The sequence below is a fragment of the Microplitis mediator genome, chromosome 7 (assembly GCF_029852145.1).
Source record: "Microplitis mediator isolate UGA2020A chromosome 7, iyMicMedi2.1, whole genome shotgun sequence".
NCBI lineage: Eukaryota > Metazoa > Arthropoda > Insecta > Hymenoptera > Braconidae > Microplitis > Microplitis mediator.
In genome coordinates this window covers 18,989,169-19,014,788 of record NC_079975.1, presented here as the reverse complement: position 1 = coordinate 19,014,788, position 25,620 = coordinate 18,989,169, and the positions used below count along the sequence as shown (strand labels likewise).

The following is a 25,620-nucleotide window of genomic DNA, read 5'->3' as shown; positions in this document are numbered from 1 at the left end:
AAAACGTAACAATTTTCAGCCAAAAAAAAAATTTGTTGAATTGAAAAAAAAATCTTCTCGAACCAAAAAAAAAATTTTTGGGACCAAGAAAGTTTTTTCGTGGTTTAAAGAATTTATGTTTTAGACTAAGAAAATTATGTCTTCCGCGAAGGAAATAATTTCTTGATCCAAATAATTTTTTTACTTCAATAAAGTAAGAAATTTCGCTTGGTTCAAGAAAAAAATTTCGAAGACATTTTATTTCTTGTTTCAAGATTTCCTTTTTTTCTGTGTATATATTATTTTTATATTACCATTCCTATATTGTTTTTTAATTTTTAATTTGAAAAAAATCTATTTTCGCATTGTCCGTCATTATACACAATAGGTAACTTATCCCTAAAGAGACTTATTTCTTAAGTACAACAAAAATGTATACTTTTAATATCAAAAGTATATATTACTTAAAATACGATGATAGAAACTAATCGAATACAGCAATTAACAAAAAAAAATGAAATGAAATAAAAAAATAACAAATAAGATATGCGCCTATCACGCAAATTCCGGCCTATCACGCATCTGAAGAGATTTGGCGGAGAGAGAGCTCGCGTATGGGTAGTCGCTAGTGCGAGAGGGAGAGGTCCGAGCGTCGGCTCGTTTTTTTATTATATCTCGCAAAATATCCGAGATGCAAAAAAAACATATGATACCTTTTTTGTGTATTTTTTTATTCTGAACATTTTTTTTCCGGTGCACTGCCCCAACAAACCAGCCGTTCGGGAGTTATTTCGATTTAAACAATTAAATTGTTATAAACAATTGTTTGCACTACTTTTGAACAAAATGGACCCGATTTTCGTGATCCTTGGCCCAAAATACATAAGAAACAGTTGGATTTACCCGGTGCCAAAATAATGTTTACGGGACCTCCTCTTCAGCCGATGGACTATAGAGATGTTACGACAAGTTTATAGAGTCCTGATACCACGTTCCCTGTCTTTTATATTTCATCATCCGTCATATGATGTCGTAGCACAGAAGAAATTATAAAAAACAATCTAGTCTTCTGACTCTTAAAAAGGATACTGATAGTTTTAAGTGCTGTTGAGCAAAGCAATCTAGTCTTCTGTCTTTAAAAAAGTATTGTTGCTAAATTTAAGTGATGATTCATCTCTAATACCAATTTTATTAAGTACAGTTAAACTATTCCAGTTTGTTTAACCCGTAGGCCTTATTACCTTACCGTAGTAAAATAAGGCCTATTCGTATGGTTTTTGTAAAAGTTCAATTTTTTGTTTGTTTGTGGTATAAATTACCATTACTTCATTATCTTTTATGGCTAATGTATTGAAATAAAGATCAATGATACATTTCGATAATTAAATGCAATATTTTCGATTCTATTCAAAATCTCCCTTAGCTAGGCCTTATTACCCGCTGGTACCTTAATACACGTTTTCATTCTTAACGAATAAATTAATTTCTTATTGTACTGAATTTTATTCCAACATAACACCGAAGTATTACTTATAACTTACGACGAATAATAACTTAGATAGATTAGATAAAGTAAAATAGGCCACATTGGCCTCTATTTACAGTATGTAAAACAAACATGTATATCAGTAAAATATGAAATTTTTGCAAGCCACTCTACCTGTACTTTTATTTTTAAAAAAATAACGCTCTCCAGTGTAATTTAATATAACTTTGTTATCAATGAGTTATAATTATTTATAAATACTGAAGAATAATCCGTGATAATTATAAATAAATATTATTCTGTGAGCAATTATTACAATGAAGTTCCGTTATTTTAAATTATTTTCGAGTATTTGTACCTGCGGGATCATTGCGTATTTTTTTATGACTTATTTTTCATTTAATCAAAATTTCGTGTTGGAAATACCTAAAATGAGTAATTTTGTAAGTTTTTTTAAACCAAATCGTTTATATACCAATTCTCTATTGGGTAAATAGTATTTGTTAGGTGCGTATTTAAAAAAAAATTTTTTTTTTTCAGATTCCACGGTTTTATTTTAAAAATAAACCGGTTAGATTGATAGATTTAAATAATGTTCCTAAAATACGGGATCAAATCAAAGAAAGTTTAAAACATTCGCTTAATAATGAATCTAGTGAACTGGCTGTTTCGAAAACGTGTATTATTGACATGCGTAAAATACCCGAAGTTGATGTCCAGATGTTAGATTTGTACCGTCAGTTAGAATTCGATAATCCAAAAGGTGGCGTTTGGACACAAGGTTGGAATATAAGTTACGACAAAGAACAATGGAATAAAAAAAAAAAACTTAAAGTTATTGTTGTGCCTCACTCGCACAACGATCCCGGATGGATGAAAACATTCGAAAACTACTATAATGAATCAACGCGACATGTTTTAGATAATATGGTGATAAAATTGTCAGAAAATAAACTTAGAAAGTTTATATGGGCTGAGATATCATTTTTCAAACTGTGGTGGGATGAACAGTCGGAAGAAACCCGTGAAAAAGTGAAACGTCTAATTGCCGATAGGCAGTTGGAAATAGTTTCAGGGGGGTGGGTCATGCCAGATGAAGCCGTCTCACACTGGATGGCACAGTTGACTCAATTAACAGTCGGTCATCAATGGTTGAAGACAAATTTAGACTATCAGCCCACCAGTGGTTGGGCAATCGATCCGTTTGGGTTATCACCGACTATGCCTTATCTCCTTAAAAATTCAGGATTAAAAAATGTTCTCATTCAGCGTGTACATTATTCAGTAAAAAAACGTTTGGCTAGAGATAAAAATCTTGAATTTAGATGGCGGCAGTTATGGGATACCACTGGATCATCAGAAATATTGACACACTTGATGCCTTTTTCTCACTACGATATAAGATCTAGTTGTGGTCCAGACCCAGACGTTTGTTGTCAATTTGATTTTCTTCGATTAAAGAATGATCAGACTAGTTGTTCCGGAAAAACGCGAGCTAAAGCTATAACGGGAGCAAACGTTGCACAGCTTGCTGAATTATTATTAGACCAATATCGTAAAAAATCCGAACTATACGAATCAGACGTTGTCTTAGCACCACTGGGTGACGATTTTAGCTATAGTACAGACTTTGAATGGGATGCCCAGTTTAATAATCATCAAAAATTGTTTGAATATATGAATAAAAATAAGCAATTCAATGTCGACATTAAATTTGGGACACTAACGGATTATTTCAACGCACTAAGTAATGACAAAAATATTAACGAGCTACCAAGTTTATCTGGTGACTTTTTTACTTACTCCGACAAAGACCAGGATTACTGGAGCGGATATTATACATTACGACCTTTTCACAAAAGGCTCGACCGCGTTCTTATGTGTGCATTGCGTGGAACCGAAATACTGTCGTCAATCGCATGGGCACTTGGTCATAAGCATTTAGTTAAAGGTAATTTTGAGAAACGCATTACCGAAGCAAGGGAGTGGCACTCGTTGTTCCAGCATCACGATGCTATTACAGGGGTATCTACAGACTACGTCGTTCAAGATTATGCTAAAAAAATAATCACTGCTCTCAATGATTCAGCTCACATTACCCAGCAATCAGTAGCGCATTTATTAATAAATACCGAAAGCCCCTTTTTAGAACCTGAATCGGTTTATTTATCTCTAGACCAAGTTAGGTCTCACCATACCAGTATCGGAAATAGGTACGTCCTATCATTTAACGCCAGCGAATCATTTAAAAGAGTTATCATTTATAATTCATTACCCCGACGACAAATCAGAGTTCAGACATTAATGACATCAACGCCTTTTGTCAAAGTTACCAATTATCGCGGTAAACTATTGCAGTGTCAAATATCACCCGTTTGGACTGAATCGGCAGAACTTTCAAACAACCGTTATGAATTATCATTTGTCGTTACTATATCTGGTTTTGGACTCAATACATACCTAATCGATTCAGTTAAAAATATCAACAATTTGCCTCCAAGTGTTCATTTCGCTAATATAACTCTATTCAACACAATAATTTCCCCATCAAGTGTACCAGGATTTAATGATTTCAAAATTATTCCTTCTGCACAAGAATTTTCAGTTAAACAACGTCCGGATACTTCGGCTGATTTTTCAAAGTCTGGGTTTCTTAAATCTTTGCGAAATGGAGATACAATTACATCAGTAAATTTGGAATTCGTTAAATATGAAACTAGGGATAGTGACGGTCATTTATTTATACCAAATAAACCAGATCCTGATCCTATTTACATGACTAATGATCGTGTCATTCGGTTGGTCACGGGTCCCATTTTATCGAGAGTATTTGTAATGCTGCCGCATGTTAAACACACTTACACGTTGTTCAATTCACCTGGAAGCGATGGTCTAGGACTTCATATTTCCAATCAAGTTGATATTACTGAGTCAAAAAATTTTGAACTGGTTATGCGTTTAAGCACAAACATTTCTTCTGGTGATGAGTTTTTCACCGATTTAAATGGTCTTAATGTGCGTAGAATTATTTCATCACTTATTTAATTTTCACTAATTAATACTTTCATTTTAGATGATTAAGCGCCAAAGATTTTTAAAATTACCTACCCAAGCTAATTACTATCCTCTTCCAACAGTTGGTTACATTCAAGATAAAAAAACACGATTAACAATCGTGACAGGGCAGCCGTTGGGAGCGGCATCCATGGCTTCTGGACAATTTGAAGTAATTAGCATAGTCCTCATTAAGGGCCGTTCGTAAAATACTGTTTTTTTTTTTTTTTTACAGTGTAAAAATATTTATATAATTACAAATATGGATAAATGACTTTCGATCGTAGAATTGTTTGATGAGCTGCGAAGGTCACGTTTCCTTAGACTCCCCGACCCTCTTTGTCACAGTAAGCGACAGCCTCTCCCCCATAAGCGTGAACCTATTTTATGAACGGTCCCTTAATAAATATTAATAGAAATGAAATGATTGACGAAATTTATTACCGTATGAATTCTCAGATAATGCAAAATCGTAGATTCATACAGGACTTTTTGCCTGGTCTTGGACAAGGAGTCACAGATAAGTTATCAACAAACCATATCTTTATGCTAGTGTTAGAAAAAAAGAAATCGTCCTGCAATACTTTATCAGTGAATCACCCTGCAGGAGCGCTTTCTATTGGTGGATTATTGGCGTCAGATGAAATTTTACATCCTCTTATCACTATGCATCCACAGCCGGCACTAGATATTGATTATAATTATAAAAACCATTTTACACCTCTAAATTTTGATCTCCCAGTAGATTTATCTATTGCTAATCTTCGTGTTTTTCCAGTAGCTGAAAGTGCTGATGAAGGTCTTGGTATAGTATTCCACCGTCAACTTATCGATACTTGTTGGAGTGATGAAATCATTGGACGTTCAAAATTATCAAATAATGGTGAAATAAATATTAGAAAATTATTTAGTTTCATTAAAGACTGGACTATTAATGAATCGTCGTTGACTTTCAATAATATTGGGCCGTTACTGAAATCGCAGATTATTAGTTTATGCCCACATCAACTTTCGGCGATTTTATTTAGAAAAAACCATTAAAAAATTTTAAGTTTATCTACTAAAAAAAAAAAAAACAATATGTTTGTGCGAAACTGGATATTTTTAAAGTTTACGTCTTTTGGCGCGTTTAGTTGAGAATAAAGTTGGGAGCTACGCGCGTAAACCATAACGCCAATCCCTAATTAAAAAAATTCATTAAATAGAATTGAAAAAAATGAAATATGAACTTTATTCTTTTCAATAACTAAATAATTATTGAATTTCTGATTTCGTATAAAATTAAAATGTATTTATAATTCTGAATTTCTCTGAATGCATTTCAAACAGTAAATAAAACTAAATTTCTGGTCTCGTCTATAATTTAAAAAAATTCAAATGAATTCACGACCTCGGATACTTCTCAATTACTTCCAATCAGTAAATTCTACAAAATTCAAGAGTATTATAAATTAGTTTCAATTCTTTTCAATGAAATTTTTTAATCAGGGATCAGAAACCATGAAGTTGGCCATCAAAGATAATTAAAAGTGTATATTTATTTTACTTAACGAGTTAACTTATATACAAACTAGACGCAAAGTATAATCCAACAAAACACGTTGTTATTCTTTTTAATAAAAAAATTTTTTTTCTTAGTTAAAATCGAACAAAAACGATATGAGTAGACCATAATATCACTAAGAGCTAGTTCATATAATAAGATTAAACATCATGAAAGATTGCCAAATCCTTGCGACACAGTTAGAAATTTTGTGTTAAATTCAACACAAATCGTCTGTTGCAAACAGTCTACACAAAGTATTGTGTTAATTCAACACATTGCGTTTGTGTTGATCTTTAACACAAATTTTATGTTAAATAAAATTGAACACATAAAATCTGTTTTTTTGACAGAAAATTTGTGTACATTTAACAGAACATTTGTGTAAATTTGACACATTTTTCGTATTAAAATCAACTAATAAACATAAGCACATAACCTAACCAACTCAAGTATACTGATCTACTTAGTAGAACTTATGTCAATTTAGCGAACGATTTACATTGCCCCAGAAAAAAAAATTTTTTTTCGGTTTTTTGAAAAATTTCGACTGATTCTTCCATAATAGACGGAAAATAAACGAATTTGATGGCTAAGGAGGTAAAGTCGGAGGTATGGGAGTAAAGTCGAAATAATGATCATTATTTCGAGATCAATTAAAAATTTTTAGGATCGATAAAAATATATTTAATACGTGTTGTGTTAAAATTTCAGAGACCTAGGGTTCATAGTTTATTTATAATACGAGATTAATATAGGTCAAATAGATAATATAATCAATATAGATTAAATATAGGTCATTTAACATTGTAATGATATACCAGATCTCACACCTACTCTTGTTTTAATAAATTTTATGATGAAAAAATAATGAGAAAGCTTTGAAAAACTCATTGTGTAAAAAAAAAAATTTCAAAAATTATTGAAAAAAAAATCAAGTTCAGGGTACTTAATTATAAAATTAATTCAGTTTAAAAATTCTAAATTTCAAAAAAATAGTCAGCCATAGCAAATGTGGGTTATGTTGACGGCATCGTTGTAAATAGTGGCCCAAGTGGCCAAATGTTAACTTTTTCGTATCGAAAAAGTTAACAAAAAAAATGTTAACATTTATATTGAGATGTAAAAAGGCAAATTTTTATCAACAAATATCACTACTAATGTCCAGCAAAATGTTAACTTTTTTCTGTCTCAAAAAGATAACTTTTTGGTAACAAATTGTTAACTATTTATTGACATTTTCATAACTTAATGTTGACATTTTTCAACTTTTTGTTAACAAATCACAATGTGTTTTTGGTTACCAAAAACATAACAAATTGTTAACTTTTTATTGGTAACAAGTTGATGGAAAAAAGTTGACTTTAATTTAACAAATCAGTCTTATTTTAGTTGATTTAATGTTAACAATTTTAAGGATCATTAGAGGTTAGGGGTAGTATAAACCGCGGGAAATTTGAAAATTTACAAATAAACAAACATAAATTCTAAAAATATTCTATCATGAAATGAAATATTTATTTTTTCTTGTTTATATACATATATTAAACAAGAAAAAATAAATATTTCATTTCATGATAGAATATTTTTAGAATTGTGTTTATATTTATTTGTAAATTGTAATCACTCGCAGTTTATTGTGACAAATATACAATTTTTTATAATTGGAATGCTTAAATTTATTAACAATTTCTTTACAACATTCATAGGTTTTATATTAATAACAATAATAGTAATAATAATTGTGAGCTTAATATCAAGACTAGTTGTTGTGACTAGCGCACTGGTGACACTAACTTATAGTTTTATTTTTATCTGATAAGCTTACTTTTATGTTTTGAGATCATTAATTTAGGCTTAGAGAACAGAAAACTCTTTATACTATTAAAAAAAAGTTTTTTGAAAACAACTTGTAAATATAAAGATCGTAACTACAAATTATTTGGCAACTTTTTGCTTTTTGACAGAACCATTTGTAGGATCGGTATTCTTATTGGCTCGGTCACTACCGCGTTGAAACCAGGCTTTCATTTGATGTTCAACATCAGGTTTTGTAACGTTCAAAGTGCTTAATAAAATTTCTAAAAAAGAAAAAAAACGAAGAAAAATTAATGAACATAATAATTTAAATACAGCATTTATTTATAGCTTGTTTGGTTGTAAATTATTTTACTTTGACAGTAGAAAGATCAATCAAAGGCTTCAAAAAGCAAGTTATTGCTAGAACTTGAAGAGTAGATACCTTGCTTAAAAAATCTCATAGAATCCAATAGATTCTCATGAATTCCTAGAGAGATTTTATAAGAATAAATTTGTTCTATGAGAAGTGCTATAGTTAAGTATAGGGCCTTATACTTACAGCTATGAGAATCTATCGGATTTTTTAAGCAGGATAGTTAATCTTACAATATTATTTATCGCTCTATTACCACTAATAATTTCTACGAAGAAACATGCTGAGATTTTAATCTCACTGTGTAATCCGGACCATGTCACTTGTTTTGCCAACTCATCAGAAATGAATGATTCCAATGCAAAACGAGTGGCTTTTTGTACATTGCGACCACCAGCTTTCCGTATCATGTCTTTCTGTAATATTTTTATGATAGTTATTCAAAAATTATGAAATATCAACAGCTAATTAGTACTTACAAATTCATTTTGCATAGAAACATTGTTCTTGAGACTATGATTGAAGTTTGCGTAAAAGTTCGTCAGTCGCTTCACGTGTGATTTTATGTTTAACATGCCACTCTTTTATGAACTCAGTAAGAATCGAATCATTATCACCACTAGCAACTTGATTGTTCACATGGAAATTAAGTAACTAATACTCTGATCGGGTTACTGGTTGATCAAAAAAGTTAAGCCCATCAATCAATGGCAAAGGCTCATCATTAGCTTGATCGACAGCTCCTGAAAAACGGCTAGGATCATCTGAAACGTCTGAATCGCGGCTACTGTTATCGTCGTCATGGTCGTTGTCGTTATTGTTATTGTTGTAAATATTAATGTTAGTGTTATTATTATTATTATTATTTAAGTTAGATAACAAATATTCCAGTGCAAGTATTTGTTGCGTACGTCGTTTTAGTTGTCGTGGTCCAAGCAAATCAAGCGGTTTTCGTATCCGCTGTCGAAAATTTTCCATACTTATATATAAAATTTTACCTTTTATGAACCGTTGAGTATTGTTAATCAATAGCTATAAATTATATTATAAATTATTTCACAGTAATTAAAAGACAAAATAATATTAGGTTATGTTGTTCACATCACACTCGAGCGTTTATATATATATATATATCCGAAATGGCGGCTTGTACAGCGTTTACCGCCTTTTTTGTGGTTGAAAACATCTAAATGTCAACAAATTGATAACAAAATGAAATACTATAATATTAGCAAAATGTTAACCCAAAATTGTTAGTAAAATGTTAACAATAAAATGCTATCTTTTGAATAATACTAAAAAGTCAACATATATGTAACATTTTAGCGATGATAAATTATCAACATTAAATTGGTAACTTTTATTTATCTCTAAAAAGTCACCATTTATAACTACATTTTATGGTAACATTTTGCTAACATTTTCATATTATATTCCCGGGAAAAAATGATTTTGCCTAATTATATATAATTATATATAAGACCTTATATATAATTAGATCTAAAAATTGGCCAGGTCTAATTATATATAATTTATATATAATTATATATAGGTTATATATGATTATATATAATACGTTATATATAATTAGATCTGAAAATTGGCCAGGTCTAATTATATATAATCATATATAAGTTATATATACTCATATATAATTAGATATGATTATGTATAATACATATATATCATATTTTATATATAATTAGATCCGAAAATTAGGCGGGTTTCATCATATATATGATTATGTGTAATTTATATACAATTACGTATGTTCATGTACGATTAATATTGAAGTATTCAGAGGGAAGTTTTTTTTTTAATTATACGTTTAATTATACATAAGTTTATTACTTTTTTAACAGACTGAAAAATATAATGTAACGCTTCGTAAATATTTTAAAATTATAATTTATAGTAAAATTGTAATCATTATTTCTGTAAATATACACCTAAAACTATAATGCATTTAACGAGTACTGATTATGAAATATCAATAAAGACCATAGAGCATCTAATATATTAAATAAGAAAAACTAAATATTAAATATATTCTATAAATAAAATATTAACTTATATATATATATATATATATATATATATATATATATATATATATATATATATATATATATAAATAATTAATTTATATTTGATTATATATAGATTTAAAGATCTAAAATATAATAAAAATTACTATATATGGGTCTATATAGGTCAGGTCTAATCAGATCTAATCATATATAGACCCATGTACAACTATATATGGGTATATACTATTATATATATTCCATATACAATCATATATAATTAGGCAAAATCATTTTGTCCCGGGATATAATTAGATCTAATTATATATAAGGCTATATATACTTATATATAGGTCTATATATAACCATATATATTCTATATATAATCATATATAATTAGGCAAAATCATTTTTTTTCCGGTATAATTAGGTCTAATTATATATAAGGCTATATATACTTATATATAGGTCTATATATAACCATATATATTCTATATATAATCATATATAATTAGGCAAAATCATTTTTTTCCCGGTATAATTAGGTCTAATTATATATAAGACTATATATACTTATATATAGGTCTATATATAACCATATATATTCTATATATAATTAGGCAAAATCATTTTTTTCCCGGTATAATTAGGTCTAATTATATATAAGGCTATATATACTTATATATAGGCCTATATATAACCATATATAAGTATATATAATACCATATATAATTATATATATTCCATATATAATCATATATAATTATATATAATTAGGCAAAATCATTTTTTCCCGGGTTTTGTTAACATTTTTATGTTAACTTTAAGACAACTTTTAAAAGTTATCTTTTTCAAAAGTACTTTTTGTTACCATTTTGATAACATTTAGAAATAGCAAAAAGTTGACTTGGAATAGATAACTAAAAGCCAACAAAAAGCTGAGCTGGCCACTTGGGGGGTCATGCGGGAAATTTAAAGTTTCAATGAAATAGGTTAGCGGAAAAGTCAAATACGTAAAGGAAAGTATTATCAAATTTTTTTTATTTACTATAAAACATGACATAAATATTCACGTAGTTAAAAATAACGTTATTTTCCATTACTCATTTTCTTTTTATTATTCAAAAATTTAACAATGAACTAACACACCGCGGTAAAATTTGCGGCGTTGCCAAACTTTTTGAAAAATATTTAAAATTAAATAACTTATTATTTTATTTAAATTTAAAATAAATTATCAATTATTTCATATTAATTTTGTTATTTAATGCATGAAAGATTATTTCGGTAAGCTAAATGTCATTAAATCACTAGTAAAAGCTTATTACATTTTTGGAAGGTACAGTCTCGAGCTAAATAAATCTTTCTCAAGTCACGTTCTATGGTGTATCTATATATATGTGTTGTGAGATGAAACGTAGTGAACAGACTGCACATCCCAAACCTCCTTAAAAGCTACAAAAAGAAAAAAACGGCTTAAGGGGGCCATCGTGCCCCAGGCTCCCCTATATTAATAAGTATAAATCTAAAAATAGTCAAATAGATAAGATATTTTTAATGCATTAGAATATTTATTCATTGCTGACAATTTCTCTAAAAGAATGTTGATCAATAAAAATAGATTGTAACGGGGTAAATTTGATTTACTGCATTCAATTTAAACTAAAATTAAATCTATTATGCACACTGCCGATAATGTTGCATAACCACCCAGAGTTATCCGGGGTAGGATGCGACTAGTCGACCGGGGAGTGAAAATTGGAGGCTCGTTCGTCAGTCCCAATTAGAATTAAGTAGGAGTGGCCGAAGTCCGAAGATATCCGGTTGGACCAGACGGACCTAAGGGAAGCTAACATCAAGTCAGACGCCAACACTCAGACGCCGCAAAAATATTATCAGGTAATTATGTAATTGTGACTTGGTTTTTATATTGTGGGACCAAGCGATAAATTTTCCAAAATTATTACAAGATACCAGGCAGGTAGCCGGTACTTTTGAAAACGTTACTGATTGCGTCTGAACAGCAGGTTGAAGGAGAGTACAAGGGTTGGTAAAGTACGAGAGAAAACGAGACGGATACACGGACCGGAAAAGATACACATACCAGGACAAAACACGAGACCAAATATCCAGGACGAGACACGGATCAAGACAGAACAACGGACGATTACAACTACAGGAAAGGAACTGGAGAATTTTATTGTAAAGGTATTCATTCAATTTATTCCGGGCAGGAAGCCGGAAAAATAATTCAAGTACGTAGTTGTACGTCGGATTTCGTCGCGTTAAATTTAATTGTCAGTAGTTAAATAAATTAGTTCGTAAATTAAAATTAATAATCAACTAGAATTAAATGTGTTTGGCATTTGTTATGGCGGGAAGATAGTGGCGGAAGGAAGCCATCTTAAATTCAATGTGTGTGTAAAATAGTCCAGGGGACCGAGTGAGAGTGTGTGTATAAAATAGATCAGGATGATCAATGATTTTAAAAGATAGAGAAATAAGGTCTCGCGAAGGTTAAGTGATTTTAAATTAGTATTGTAAGATGCCAAAAGTACTTGGCTTATTAAGGTCTAAAAAGTGTGTGTGTGTGTAAAGTCACCAAAGATAGTTGGCTTAGTCAAGGTAAATTGTTAAATAAGTTAGTCAAAGGTAATTGACAATGTTTTAAATTGTGGGTTAATAAACAAATTTAGGTTTAAGGGAAATACTGCGGGTTACAAAATAAAATAAGGTATAAAGATTTTTAAAAAGTTATAAAGGTTTATAAAAAGTTAGAAGGTTTATAAAGAATTATGAGGTTTATAATAAAAAAGTCCATAAGGTTTATAAAATAATAAGGTATATAAGGTTACTAGGTGTATAAGGTTTATAAAAGGTTATGAAGGTCTATAAAAAGTTATAAGGTAAATAAAAAGGTCATAAGGTTTATAAGTAAAAGGTTTATAAGGTTTATAAGTGAGATAAAGATTATAAGGTTTAAAAAAATAAAAGATATAAAACTGTAAAGTAAAATTTATAATAATTTATTTATAAGTTATCCTTCGTCATCCTTCTCTTACAATTAACAAAAATTACACCGACCCTGATGATCTAAGATCCGGCTCTGGGAGGCCATTATTACTTCCAGTGGCGCCCTTTGTAAGGACGACCAGAGTAACAGCTTAGCACTGTTATAAGATAAGAAAAATTGTACGACAAGTAATGAATGTCAAAAGAATAAATAGGTGAAATTAGTTTTTTCACGAAAAAGTGAAAACATCGAATAACATCGTCCGACTGCTGACGCAACAGCATCCGCGTCGAACGATGATAACAAACTCCCACTTTTGGGAATCAGGCCCTCATACCTTATCCCACTTTTCTCTAAGGTGTTGGCTCGCGTAAAGATATAAAAAGCCGAAGCCTGATGCATCATTCTCTTACGCTCTTACTTACTCTCACATAATTCAGAAATTATAACAGTACGGTTTAGAACACGCAAGTTAACTCCCGGTTTAATTTAATTATATTATTATTCTGACTCGAAGATATTTGTCAAATAGTAATTGTAAAACTCAAGTGTAATTTCAACTCAATTCTCTGACTATTCTATTTTATATGAATAAATCAAATATGTTTATTCTTTAATTAACGACCAAGTTATTTCGAGTTTTCGAGAACTACCCATGTATCCGAAGATCTTTAGTCTCGTTCAATTCAAATAATTCGCGCTGGCAGATCACAAGCCGACACGACTCTAGGACGTAACACAATTAAAAGAATACTGGCTCCCTGCCTGGTATTCGGCAAAGAAATGAATAGAGTTGTCGCTTAGTTCCACAATAAAAGTCGAGTGCGACTTGAATGGTTACCTGATGTTCCGGTAGTCGACAGTCCTACGTCAAGCTAGTCACCCGGCTCTGTCACGTCTCCGCAGTTGTCTCCGTTTATATAAATTGCACTCGATTGTTTTCAGCCACGAGTGGAAAATTTCATTCCTAGTTGATTATAATTGGGACTGGCGTGCGAGTTTATTCAATTAGCGCGCCCGGCGATAAATCGGCAAACTCGTTTGAATGCTCCTTGCTGATTACGAATTGGATAAGTGACACTCCGTCAAAAATTACGATATCTATCGATAATGTAACTCATTTTACCACGTAACAGCTCAATTTACAGTAAATTATTCAATTATTTGGATTTGCAATAGAATAACGTGGAATTAAATGACAATGAAGAAGTTTACATGTAAGTGAATGTGGACCTGATGGGAGTTTTACTGTTAATTTTGATTTATTTGAATTGTTTTTATAATTTCTTTACAGCAAGTGGAATGCCTAGAAGAACGGGTTTTGTTCTACTTGTCCTAATGTTCTTTTGCTTTTTTGTATTTTTTTTTCATTATTATAATAGAATTACTGAGTACCAGCCACAGCCAATTATATCAGTGAGTAAAAAATTTATCGTCATTTTATATAGATATATAAAATAGTAAAAAAAAAGAAATTATAACCTGTCATACAAGAAACTCGTGAAATATCAAGTAAACATCGAAATCCATTTATCATGAACAATTATTGCATCTACTCTCAAATTCCCTTACGATCATTGAAAATTGATATCGCCCCTAAAAACAGATTACACGGAAAAAAATAAACTTTAAAAATTAGTGTTTGAAATTATAACCCGGAACCCGGGTATCAATATGGGAAATTTTAACATTCAAAATAATGAATTTTATAATACATGTTGTCAATATTTCAAGTACTCTCTAAACATGGATTAGTGAAAATAAGTGAATATTCACTAATTCGAAGTGCAAACCGAACCACTTATTTCAAAAAGTGGTTCGGTTGGTACTCAGAATTAGTGAATATTCACTTATTTATGTTTATTGAGTATCAGTTACGATTTTTAAAGTTCTAATAGTAATTTTTCTTGCATAGATAATAAATTTTTATACTTATCCTGTAATTATTAACGTTTTAATCATGAATGAAAAAATGACTATTTAGAATGATAGTATTTACTGATCACTTTATCATTATATTACTTGTCGTTCTCAATTTATATAATTCATTTTTTTCCATGAAACAACAAAATGTGGATAACCTCGGTAGAAATAAGTTAATTATTGATAAATAAATAGATAAAATATTAAAACATGCCATAGTTATTAATATTTATCAGTTTAAAATATGAGTGAGGTTCAACAAGCCTCTGACTCAGGGATAGAGACAAGGCCGTTTTGCGTCGCTTATGTACACGCACACACATTTGTGTTTGACGTGTACTTGGCGCGAACACTGCCGTGTCTCCGGATTAAATTCAAAATAATGTAATTAATTGTATTGCATTACATTATAAAATTGAACTTTTTTTTTTAAAGGAAGATACTCTTTCATTAAAGATTCAGAATATTGTTGATCAGCTGCGACGTGACATCAAACATGAAATGGAGAATTATGAGTTTCCCAATGGGAAATTCAGTCGCAATATAAGGTATTAACTGAAAATTATAAGTTAAGGGCGTCATGATTTTCTTTTTTATTCATTTAGCAATCTTGATGACTTATTAATGGAAAAAGGCGGTCAACCAATGAGAAGTGTTCTTATTGCCGACTGGAGAACCGGAAGTTCTTTTACTGGTGATATAGTTAACTCGCATCCTGCAAATTTTTATTTATACGAACCACTGCGGGACTTTGGTAATGTGCACATTCGGGATCTCCCATTAGTTGATGCTGCAATTAAAAATATTTATAAATTTTTTAATTGTGAATTTGATAAAATACGTAAGTTGAAATTTATCTTTTCATGTGATGTTATTTCGGCTGACGTATGATTATAATTTATAGTTTTTATTTTAATAAATGACAATTATTTAACGTTAATTTAGTGAAAATTTTGATAGCAGATTTACTGTGCTAGACGAATTAAAAAAAAAATAACATAATTATTCGATTGTGCGTGGAACATTTTATAGATTTCGTCGAACCCAAGCAATGGATTTACAAACACAATCAAGATTTAGGGACGCATTGTGTTAATCAAAGAGACTTATGCTCAGATCCAATGTTTTTAACTGCAGTTTGTCGACTGTATCCATTTCAATCAATAAAATTTGTTCGACTGTCATTAGAGTCTGCTCAATTGTTACTGGAGGACGAGCAGTAATCTTTTTAATTATTATGCAGTTCTATGTCAATATGAGTATTAATTAATTTCTGAATACTTTTGGCGCTAGCTTGGGAGTCCGCATGATTTTAATAGTGAGAGATCCACGAGGAGTCATGCAATCGCGTAGGCGACTTGATTGGTGTCACAATTCTACTGATTGCTCAGATCCACAAGTTCTGTGTAACGATATGGTATCAGATTATAAAGTTGCCGCCGAGCTTAAAAAAAAATATCCACATACTTTCAAGTACGACATTTAAAACATTATAATTTTTGCATCGTTTATTAATTCATCTGTTCGATAAATTTATTTTCTAGAGTCGTACGGTATGAAGATCTATCTCTTGATCCTCGGCATAAAGCGAAAGAAATATTTGAATTTTATGGTCTGAACTTTCATTCAAATGTGGAAAAATTTTTGGAAACACATACTAAAAATGATTTAGGTAGTAGTTACAGTTCGTTCCGTGATTCAAAAAAGGCGCCTTTTCACTGGCGGAATGATTTGAATTTTTCGGAAGTTGAAGAAATTCAACGTGTCTGTTCAACTGCAATGAAACTATGGGGGTACGTTCCAGCTGTCAACGAAACTCACCAAAAAAATTTGTATCCAATTGTTAAAGATTATCAACTGTTTTAATTCGTAGTATGACGTTAGTTGTAAATACCACATGAACAGATGTCAAAAGGGCATTTAATATGATACCATAATTGTTCTTATTTTAGCATAACACTTTACATTTTAATACATTTGTAATTTTTATTGTAAAATTGCCGAGGGCGTTAAATAAATAAATATTCATAACTTTAATTTCGAGTAAAATCGATTTTCATTCAAAGTTGAGGGCTCTGAAGTAAAACAAATTATTCAATATCGCAATAAACAAAACTGACAATAAAATTCTTGATATATGGCGGTGATGAGAAAAAATCCTCATATGTAAATATATAATTGATGTGTATATGTTTCAATCATTATAATAAGTAAAATTAAATTAAATTATTTAATAATAAACGAAAAATTAATATGGATAATTATTGTCAACAGTCTGTAGAATAAAATCACCAGAAAATTTATATAGAGAATAAAAAAATAAAAATAATGATTGTTAATACGATTGTTGGGTATATTAATTTAAAACATTTTATTATAATAATATTTAAATATTACTAAAATTTAATACATTTGTGGAATTTTTGTCTTTATTTCATTAAAAACAACGTTCATATAAATAAATAATGTTAATTTGTGTATTAATTGTAGTGTATTATTATCATCACCGTTTGTTTTTTATAAAGCATTCATTCTCTTTTCCTAGACGGTAAGAAATGCATGGCGTTCAACACCATGCTAGTATGGTCTCAAGACAGATACTAAAATAGTATGTGAAATATTCCAAAACAGTATTGCAACAAGTCCCAGAAGTATGGCGTTGTTTACTACAATGTATACTACTGGATCTATTGTATTGGCAGGGAGCGCGACGAAAACGACATCTGATGGCTACAAAAAATCATGCTCGAGAATTATAAAAGATATATAAAATCAGTGTAAAAAATAAAAATTCGTTATAAAATCAAAATATAAAAATTTATAATGATATGAATAAAAAAGTGTAATTGTATTTTTGATAGAGAAAATTAAATTGAATATATTTCGATAAAAAAATTAAGTATAAAAAATTTTAATAAATAATAAACACTATTATTTTAGAATAGAATAAGGTTAACCGATAAAATCAAAACAAATAATATATGACAACTACAATGATAATGGTTTAAAAAATAGTAGAATAGTCAATTGAGTTTTTTAACAAAATTGAAGAAAATAATTTTATTTTAATTCATGATAATTTGCTTGTAAATCGTAACTAAAAAAACATAATGTTTTTTTAACCTTCCGTTACAAGCGCTTTCTCTAGTGTCTCACTCATATTCACGCCAACTCTATTAGCTTAAGTAGTGTTGTACAGGGAATCACCGTATAGCGCGAGTAACGAAGGGTTAAAAAATAATTTTTAGGCAATGATAAAAATCATTATCCAAACCGGATTTGAATCAATAAATTATAAAATATTGTTTTAACCTCAAACGATGAGCGGAGGCAAACATTAACGACACAATAACTTTTATGAACTATTTTTAAACTTAATTTTCATGTGTTTATATTCAAAGAGAGCATGATTTAACGAAATTGTATCCACAGCGAGCGCTGCGATCGTTTCAGTTGTCCCCACCATATACTAGGCTCCCTGCCAATTGCTCACACGTATGCATAGCAGGCACGGCGAAACAACATGGCCCTGAGACCCATACTACAATGCCGAGGGCACAATGCTACTAGTTTTTCCCGCCATAATTTTTGGCGTGTCAATCAATGTGTACTGTCGTATTACCACCAAAACTATATAGATGTCGTTAGACTAGGTTTATCGGCCAGAAGCAATGTGGATACGGCAACGCAATGTGGGCCTGATGGCCATACTGACATTGCGGCGTCCGCGACATCTATTGCCAATGTTACTATTCCCGCAATGGTTGAATCATCTATGCATATAATTTTATAACCTATAAAAATCTTCGATACCATACACTATGGCATTCACGCCCATACTGGCATAGTGATATCCGCGATGTTTTTCTTACCGTGTAGATACGTTCTGCCGTTGGTAAAGCGGAAATATTTAAGATCACAATATTTAAGAGCGTTTAATATTTAAGATCACAAATTTATCGGTATATCAGCACTACGTCGGCTTACAAGTTTTATTTAAAATTTCAATTATGACTTAATGGTCCAAGGTGTTCATAGCAGTAACTAGTGCAATTCATTGTCTTTAGAATTTCGGAACAAATAAAGTAATTAAAAAGTTGTAATTTAGATAAACGTTACTCAACTTTTGGGAGCCTAATGGTTTGTTGATAAGTTAGTGCTTACTTTGAACAGAACGAACACCATTTATAGCTTTAATATTTAATTTTCAATCAATTATTTTATTATTTGGTTTAGGTTTGATTAGGTTCCTCTACAGCTCCAGTCACCCTACATGGGCACTGATCTGAGTTTACTTAATAAATAATTACCCGGTGAGCAACTTTTGGTGACAACTATGATCGCCATTCCGACTTTGACCGAGCAATCGACCCGACGCATTGATTGAAACGGGAGATCCGGGATAGACGCCGAACGGAACGGTCACGTTTTTTTGTATTTGAACAATCCGAATCGACCAAAGGACCAATTTCGATTCCGACGTATGAACAATTTGAATTACGACTGAAGATCAATCCGAGTTTGATCAACAAACAATAAATCGCGACAATTAATTTCGACCGACAATAACCGAGTTCGTGAACCAGTGAACAAGCCGAAGCCTCGACCCGAAACGGAACAAAGTGTACAACCGATTTGTTAATTAACAAGTCAAGTGCGATAATAATTAATTAATGAAATAATTAATTACGTGTAATCGGTATGATAGTGCAATTTAACGCATTACCGAAATAAAATATTATTTTATATTTTAATAATTTCAAATAAGTTTATTTTATTTCGACAACCGAATGTGTTTTCTCCGAGCAATGAACTAATTGTGTTTTCCGGTCAACTACGATTTTTTTTTGATAATTTTGTTTATATCGAGTCAAGCCGACAACGGCGAATTATTATTTTGTTGTAACCGATAATTTTATTTGTGATACCGATCAATTTATGATTCTGTGTTCAATGTACGATTAATTATTTTTGTTTAGTTCTGATCAATTATTTATCGTAATCTTAAGTGCCTGACCTTTCCCCGATCCGCCACCCTGAGCCGACATTTTCGATAATTGTTTATTTGGTGATTATAAAATCACCTGGCGCCCAATTTAAGAGTTTGTGAACAAGGTAGCCAAAAACAGTAAGTGTATTCGGACTTCACTCCGGTAGATCCCCGGTGGTGAAAAACCCGTTAAAATGTATATATATTGTAACGAATGTGAAACTGATCTTTTAAATATTTGAATAGCTAGAAAACAAATGCCTTCTTCTTTTGTTTTATAGATGCGCGATTAAAGTCAGTCAGTCTTATATTGACAGTTAAACAGCAAACATTGTATCTCAATAAACTATATATTGCCCTTGCTTTCTTTTACTGCTGTTAATTGTGGTGTTATTATTTCTAATATAAGTGGGTTATCATTGTAGTGTATAAGTGATATTAATTTAAGATACCAATCACTACAATATATATATAAATCTTTATTGTCCAGATACAGATAATAATAACAACTTAATCATTATTCGAATAATTTATTCCACAGTTATTCGACACTTTTAAATAATAAGGATATTATTGTTAATCCACAAGTGAATTCAAATAATAAAATGAATAATCGCAATTAACATTGTTTATATTATTTTTTATTTTAATGACAAAATATAATTTTATTTCTTATTTATGACAACATTTTATAATCAAAATTATCGTTTTAAGTTATATATTCAACACAAACGCTATAATAAAAAATATCGAATAACATTTATTTTTAATTGCACCAATAAAATAATAGTTGCTTTTAAATTTTGTCAGTAATTACTTGACGTTGCTGCAATTTTTGCAGAACCAGGACCCACATGGCTTACAGCGAATATTATTGCACGACCAATCAAACCAAAATAAACAGCTCTCACATTGAATACTTCTACCGCCAAGAGATTTTTTACAATCATGACAGGTCCACGGACCGTTGCTTTGTTTTTCAGTAATTATTTTTTCCAATAATTCAAATGACTTGGGTGTGAAGTATTTTTTAATTAATAAAAGATGACTTTGTGTTATTGGATCTTCTAAAGCACCAGCAGAAATTTTTTTTTAAATGAAGTAAAGTAATTTTTTGAATTGTTTTATTGTAAACTTCAAGTACGAATTTGTTGTCAGTGAAGATCCAAGACAAAATCATTGGCAACTTAACATCCAATGACAATAACTCAAACTTAGTTGGTAAAGAACTGGTCCGTTTATATTCTTTTTTAGAATTCCGATAGCTAACTTTAATGGACTTTGTAGTGGGCGTAGGATGCAAAGCTGACTCAGAGCTAAATGTAACATCAGGCATTGATGTTGAAACAACTGGACTGACTTCAGACTGTCTTGATACGGAAGAGAGTACAAATAACTTGACTTGATTATTCTCAGGCGCCAACATTAATTTAATTGGAGTGACTGCAGTAGGCTGTGCTACGAATTCAGCTTGGTCAGATGAATTTGTTTCAGACGTCAACATTAATTTGACTGGCGTAACTTCAGCAGACTGTACTACAAATTCAATTTGATCAGATGGATTTATAGCATATTTTTCAGGCATCAACATCAATTCCACTGGAGTAACTGCAGTAGGCTGTGCTACGAATTCAGTTTGTTTAGATGAATTTACATAATTTTTGTCTGGCATCTTTGTGTTTTTGTTGAATTTTTATTTAGTAGTTTTTCTGTTTTTAATAATTGGAGGCATCGTTACTGAGCTGAACCGAGAGTGTCCTGTTATTTTTATCGGTGTGGAAAGTGAAACATCTTTACAATTTTTATTTTCAGAAATAATGTTATTTCTCAATGCAGTAGTAGACGTGGTGTTTATTTCAATTTTTTTATTTTGACCCCAGAAGTCTCTCAGGTCCTTTAAGATATCTAATTTTTCAAACAAATCTTTCGCACTATATAAACTGCACGTTTTCGTCACATTTTCAGCTATTTTTAGTGTAATTTTTCTCTTTTCTGGCACGCTCATTTTTTTGAATATACCTAATTCATTGCCTAAATCAGTAGTATTAATCAAATTTTTACCTACATTTGCAGGTACCTCAAGAGTCACGACGTCGATATTATTAGACCAATACTTTTGTTGGTTTTGTAAAATTTTCAGTTTTTCATAAAAAGCAAAACCACAGTAATTACTTATCACAGTTATCAGAGGAGTAATATATGATTCAAGGACACTGCTCCGTTGTTCTACAGGATTAATAGGCAGCATCGTTAAATTACAAACTGAAACGATTGGTTTATTGTTAAGTGTACCTGGATTAAATATTCTCTGTGTTTTCCTATAATATAATTTTGTCCATCTTTGATCACAAAGTTCTTCATCAAATAACGTTATATTTAATTGTTTTCGTAATGCAAAGATATGCCGACATGGTAATAACAATGATTTCCAGGTATTACATGAGCAAGATTTTTCTGTAATACTATATTTTTGTTGGTCCTTCACGTAAAAGAAATCGTTATTGTCTTTATGTATCGTTATCGCTTCTGAATATTGAAGTTGAGTTAAAATCAATTGGAATGCTTTTATAGTTAATAAATCATTATACTTTTGTTTATAGTTGGAAAATATAATTTTTAGCAGCTTTGAAATTTATCTTTGAATTGAGTGACTCTAAAACTATAAACAATGATTGAAGAAAACTCAAGAGTGTGCTTCGTTTATGAACAACTTGTTTAATTTTTTGATTGATTGATTCTACTCTATTATTGGTAAAATTCAACAAATTACCATCATTCATATTGTACACTGTCCACTCATTTTTTATTTTGTGCCAATTGTCATTGTAATAATCTAACACTAACTGTGGGACTTCTCTAGAAAACTGTATATATTTTTCTGCGTAATCTTCTTCTGAAGAACTGTAAGCCAAATTTTGTATTAACTTGAAAATACGGTCTTGTTCATTTCTAGATAAGCCTCTTGCTTTCGTTGATAACCCTCGTTTGATCGCTTGCATGCTATGGAATAAACAAATATATACAGGTATCCCAGGGAATAGAGTTTTCAGAACATGGCGTTCAACTGCACTTTTATCAGCCATAAAGGATTTTATTTTTGCACAAGCATCCTTATTATCATTTTTGAAAGTTTCTAAGAACTAACTCATTGATGGTATGTCCTCATGTTCCAAAATAACCCAACTCCTACAATATTTGTCAGCCCATTTGAATCTTCTACAACGATTAGCATTAAAACTAAATTATTGTTTAAAAGTCCATAAGTTCCATCGATGCACACGAATTCAAGCCACGATTTCATTGAATTTTTCATATCAGGGGTCGAAAGATAAATTCCCTTGACTTCGTTGTCAACCTTAGTGTAATGTACATCAGCACCTAGATGTTTTTTTAAATCAATTAATAAATGAGATAACAGTATATTAGAAAGGTATTAATTCTTCACTATCATATTCTAATTTTATAACTTCATCGACTTTTGGTCATAAAAAAGGCATTTTTTAAAAATTCATTTATCGTTATAAAGAAAAAAAAATTTATTTATAACCAAAAATAAATGAAGATATGTACTTAAGTATTCAGAGAGTTGGAACTAGACAATATAGAAAAATAGAGTAAAAGATTGAGAATGAGCAATCAAGGGCTAAGATGAAAGCTGAATACCATACCAAATAGACAACTATTCCCGAGTCGAAATTTAAGTCGTAGATTCAACGTTTTGAACGTTGAAATCGTAGATTCAACGTTTTGAACGTTCAAATCGTAAATTCAACGTATTGGACGTTGAAATCGTAATTTGAACGTATTGAACGTAAAAAATATAGATTCAACTGTTTAAAAAAAATATAGAATTTCGTAAGATCCTATTCGAGATGATTTCTACATTATAAATAAAAGCTTCCATCAAAACTTCGAGTCCATAGAAACTATTATGTTAAAATGAGAGATTTTCATTGTTAACACCCACCCCCGCAGATTATATTGGAAGTAGGTTGTCATAAAATTCGCTCTTAGATCATTTCTACCTTACATATAACAGATTCTTACCAAATTTAGAGCATATAAGAGCTACACCTTAGAAATTAAAAATTTTCATTGTTAACACCCACCCCCGCAACTCCTGTGGCGTAAGCTATCGTAAAATTTGTTCATAAATTATTTTTACATCACTTAAAGAAGATTCCTACCGAATTTGAAGTCGATAGGAGCTATAGCTTGGAAATTTAAAATTTTCATTGTTAATACCCACCCCCGCAACCCGCTGAGGGGTGGAATATCGTGAAATTCGTTCATAAATTATTTTTCCATCACTTATAGAAAATCCCAACAGAAAATTCCACAAATAAAAAATTCGGACTAAGTATTTTCATTGAACAGATGGTAGAATTTCAACCAAAAAACTGAAATTCTCCTAACAGAATTATAAAAATAATTTTTATCGTACTTCCATTTGAAAGCATGTGGTTATCTGAATAGTTTTGATATTACTTATTTACACTCCTTATCGGTTTGATTTACGCTCACAATACGTTGAATACGTTCAACTAACGTTTTTAACGTTCAATACGTTCAAACTACGATTTCAACGTTCAATACGTTCAAATTACGATTTCAACGTCCAATACGTTGAATTTACGATTTGAACGTTCAAAACGTTGAATCTACGATTTCAACGTTCAAAACGTTGAATCTACGACTTAAATTTCGACTCGGGTTAGTATTAATATTAGTCAATTATCTTGCTTACGATTTACGATTTTTCAGTAATTATTTCACTAAGTATTAATACACACCTTTTTCTTTCAGAAATGTCAGCGCTTCTTGAAAGTCATTTTCATTTACTGATTTTTTCTTTTTATATAAAATATTTGTATTTTGAGTTTTGATATTTACCAGTTGAGGACAAATCTTTGAGCGTTAAAAATACGTCATATTCTTTTATAATATGATCTCGCAAAAGTTTGGTGTTACAACCCAACGGAAAAGATTTCAATATTTCTTCAAGTTGCTCATCAGCAAGTTTTTTTCTTCGATTTTCTGGGTAAAATTTATTTAAATTCTGGCGAAAAAAAAAAATCATTTAATTTACGTCAAGTTTATATTTATAAATATAATTATTGTATCTATTAATTAAAAATATATACTTCAGAAGGGTCATGGCTCACATGCTTCAAATCAAATTCCATTAATCGTAACCATTCTTTTTCTGCAGTTAATTGGAATTTTATAAGAGCAGTACAATCTACTTTAAATGTGCTGCAAATGAATTAAAAATCATTACTTGACATGAAAAAGAATAAACTGAACTAAAAAAATGTATCATTACAATATACATTGGCTACTTTATTTTTATTAATAATTTAAAATAAATAATTTAATATACATTAAAAAAAAAAATATCATGTAATCATATGGCGGCTAAAGCTTAGTTT

General features: G+C 30.4%; 3 protein-coding genes across 8 annotated transcripts; 2 read left to right on the top strand and 1 right to left on the bottom strand.

Moving 5' to 3' along the window:
- Nucleotides 1-1,624: 1,624 nt before the first annotated feature.
- Nucleotides 1,625-7,567, top strand: LOC130671643 (alpha-mannosidase 2x-like). 2 transcript variants are annotated; one of them, XM_057475677.1, is made up of 4 exons: nucleotides 1,625-1,908; nucleotides 2,006-4,480; nucleotides 4,539-4,691; nucleotides 4,979-7,567. In XM_057475677.1, the coding sequence occupies exons 1-4, from the start codon at nucleotides 1,783-1,785 to the stop codon at nucleotides 5,558-5,560; spliced, it is 3,336 nt and encodes a 1,111-aa protein (XP_057331660.1). In that variant the 5' UTR covers nucleotides 1,625-1,782; the 3' UTR covers nucleotides 5,561-7,567. The 2 variants fall into 2 exon arrangements, with proteins under 2 accessions (XP_057331660.1, XP_057331661.1); XM_057475678.1 differs by lacking the exon at nucleotides 4,979-7,567 and adding an exon at nucleotides 4,755-4,945.
- Nucleotides 7,568-7,716: 149 nt separating this feature from the next.
- LOC130671644 (uncharacterized) lies at nucleotides 7,717-9,472 on the bottom strand. 4 transcript variants are annotated; one of them, XM_057475681.1, is made up of 4 exons: nucleotides 9,234-9,472; nucleotides 8,715-9,008; nucleotides 8,492-8,651; nucleotides 7,717-8,143 (listed from the first exon to the last, which is right to left on the bottom strand). In XM_057475681.1, exons 2-4 carry the CDS (start codon nucleotides 8,808-8,810, stop codon nucleotides 8,001-8,003), a joined length of 399 nt encoding a protein of 132 aa, XP_057331664.1. In that variant the 5' UTR covers nucleotides 8,811-9,008; nucleotides 9,234-9,472; the 3' UTR covers nucleotides 7,717-8,000. The 4 variants fall into 4 exon arrangements, with proteins under 4 accessions (XP_057331664.1, XP_057331665.1, XP_057331663.1 ...); XM_057475682.1 differs by having other exon boundaries at nucleotides 8,715-8,989; XM_057475680.1 differs by having other exon boundaries at nucleotides 8,715-8,978.
- A 4,639-nt stretch (nucleotides 9,473-14,111) lies between these two features.
- On the top strand, nucleotides 14,112-17,487 carry LOC130671113 (carbohydrate sulfotransferase 4-like). Of its 2 annotated transcripts, XM_057474816.1 has the most exons (7): nucleotides 14,112-14,492; nucleotides 14,570-14,691; nucleotides 15,634-15,746; nucleotides 15,804-16,039; nucleotides 16,231-16,417; nucleotides 16,492-16,671; nucleotides 16,743-17,487. In XM_057474816.1, exons 1-7 carry the CDS (start codon nucleotides 14,471-14,473, stop codon nucleotides 17,062-17,064), a joined length of 1,182 nt encoding a protein of 393 aa, XP_057330799.1. In that variant the 5' UTR covers nucleotides 14,112-14,470; the 3' UTR covers nucleotides 17,065-17,487. The 2 variants fall into 2 exon arrangements, with proteins under 2 accessions (XP_057330799.1, XP_057330800.1); XM_057474817.1 differs by lacking the exons at nucleotides 14,112-14,492; nucleotides 14,570-14,691 and adding an exon at nucleotides 15,527-15,582 and having other exon boundaries at nucleotides 15,655-15,746.
- The last annotated feature ends 8,133 nt before the right edge of the window (nucleotides 17,488-25,620 follow it).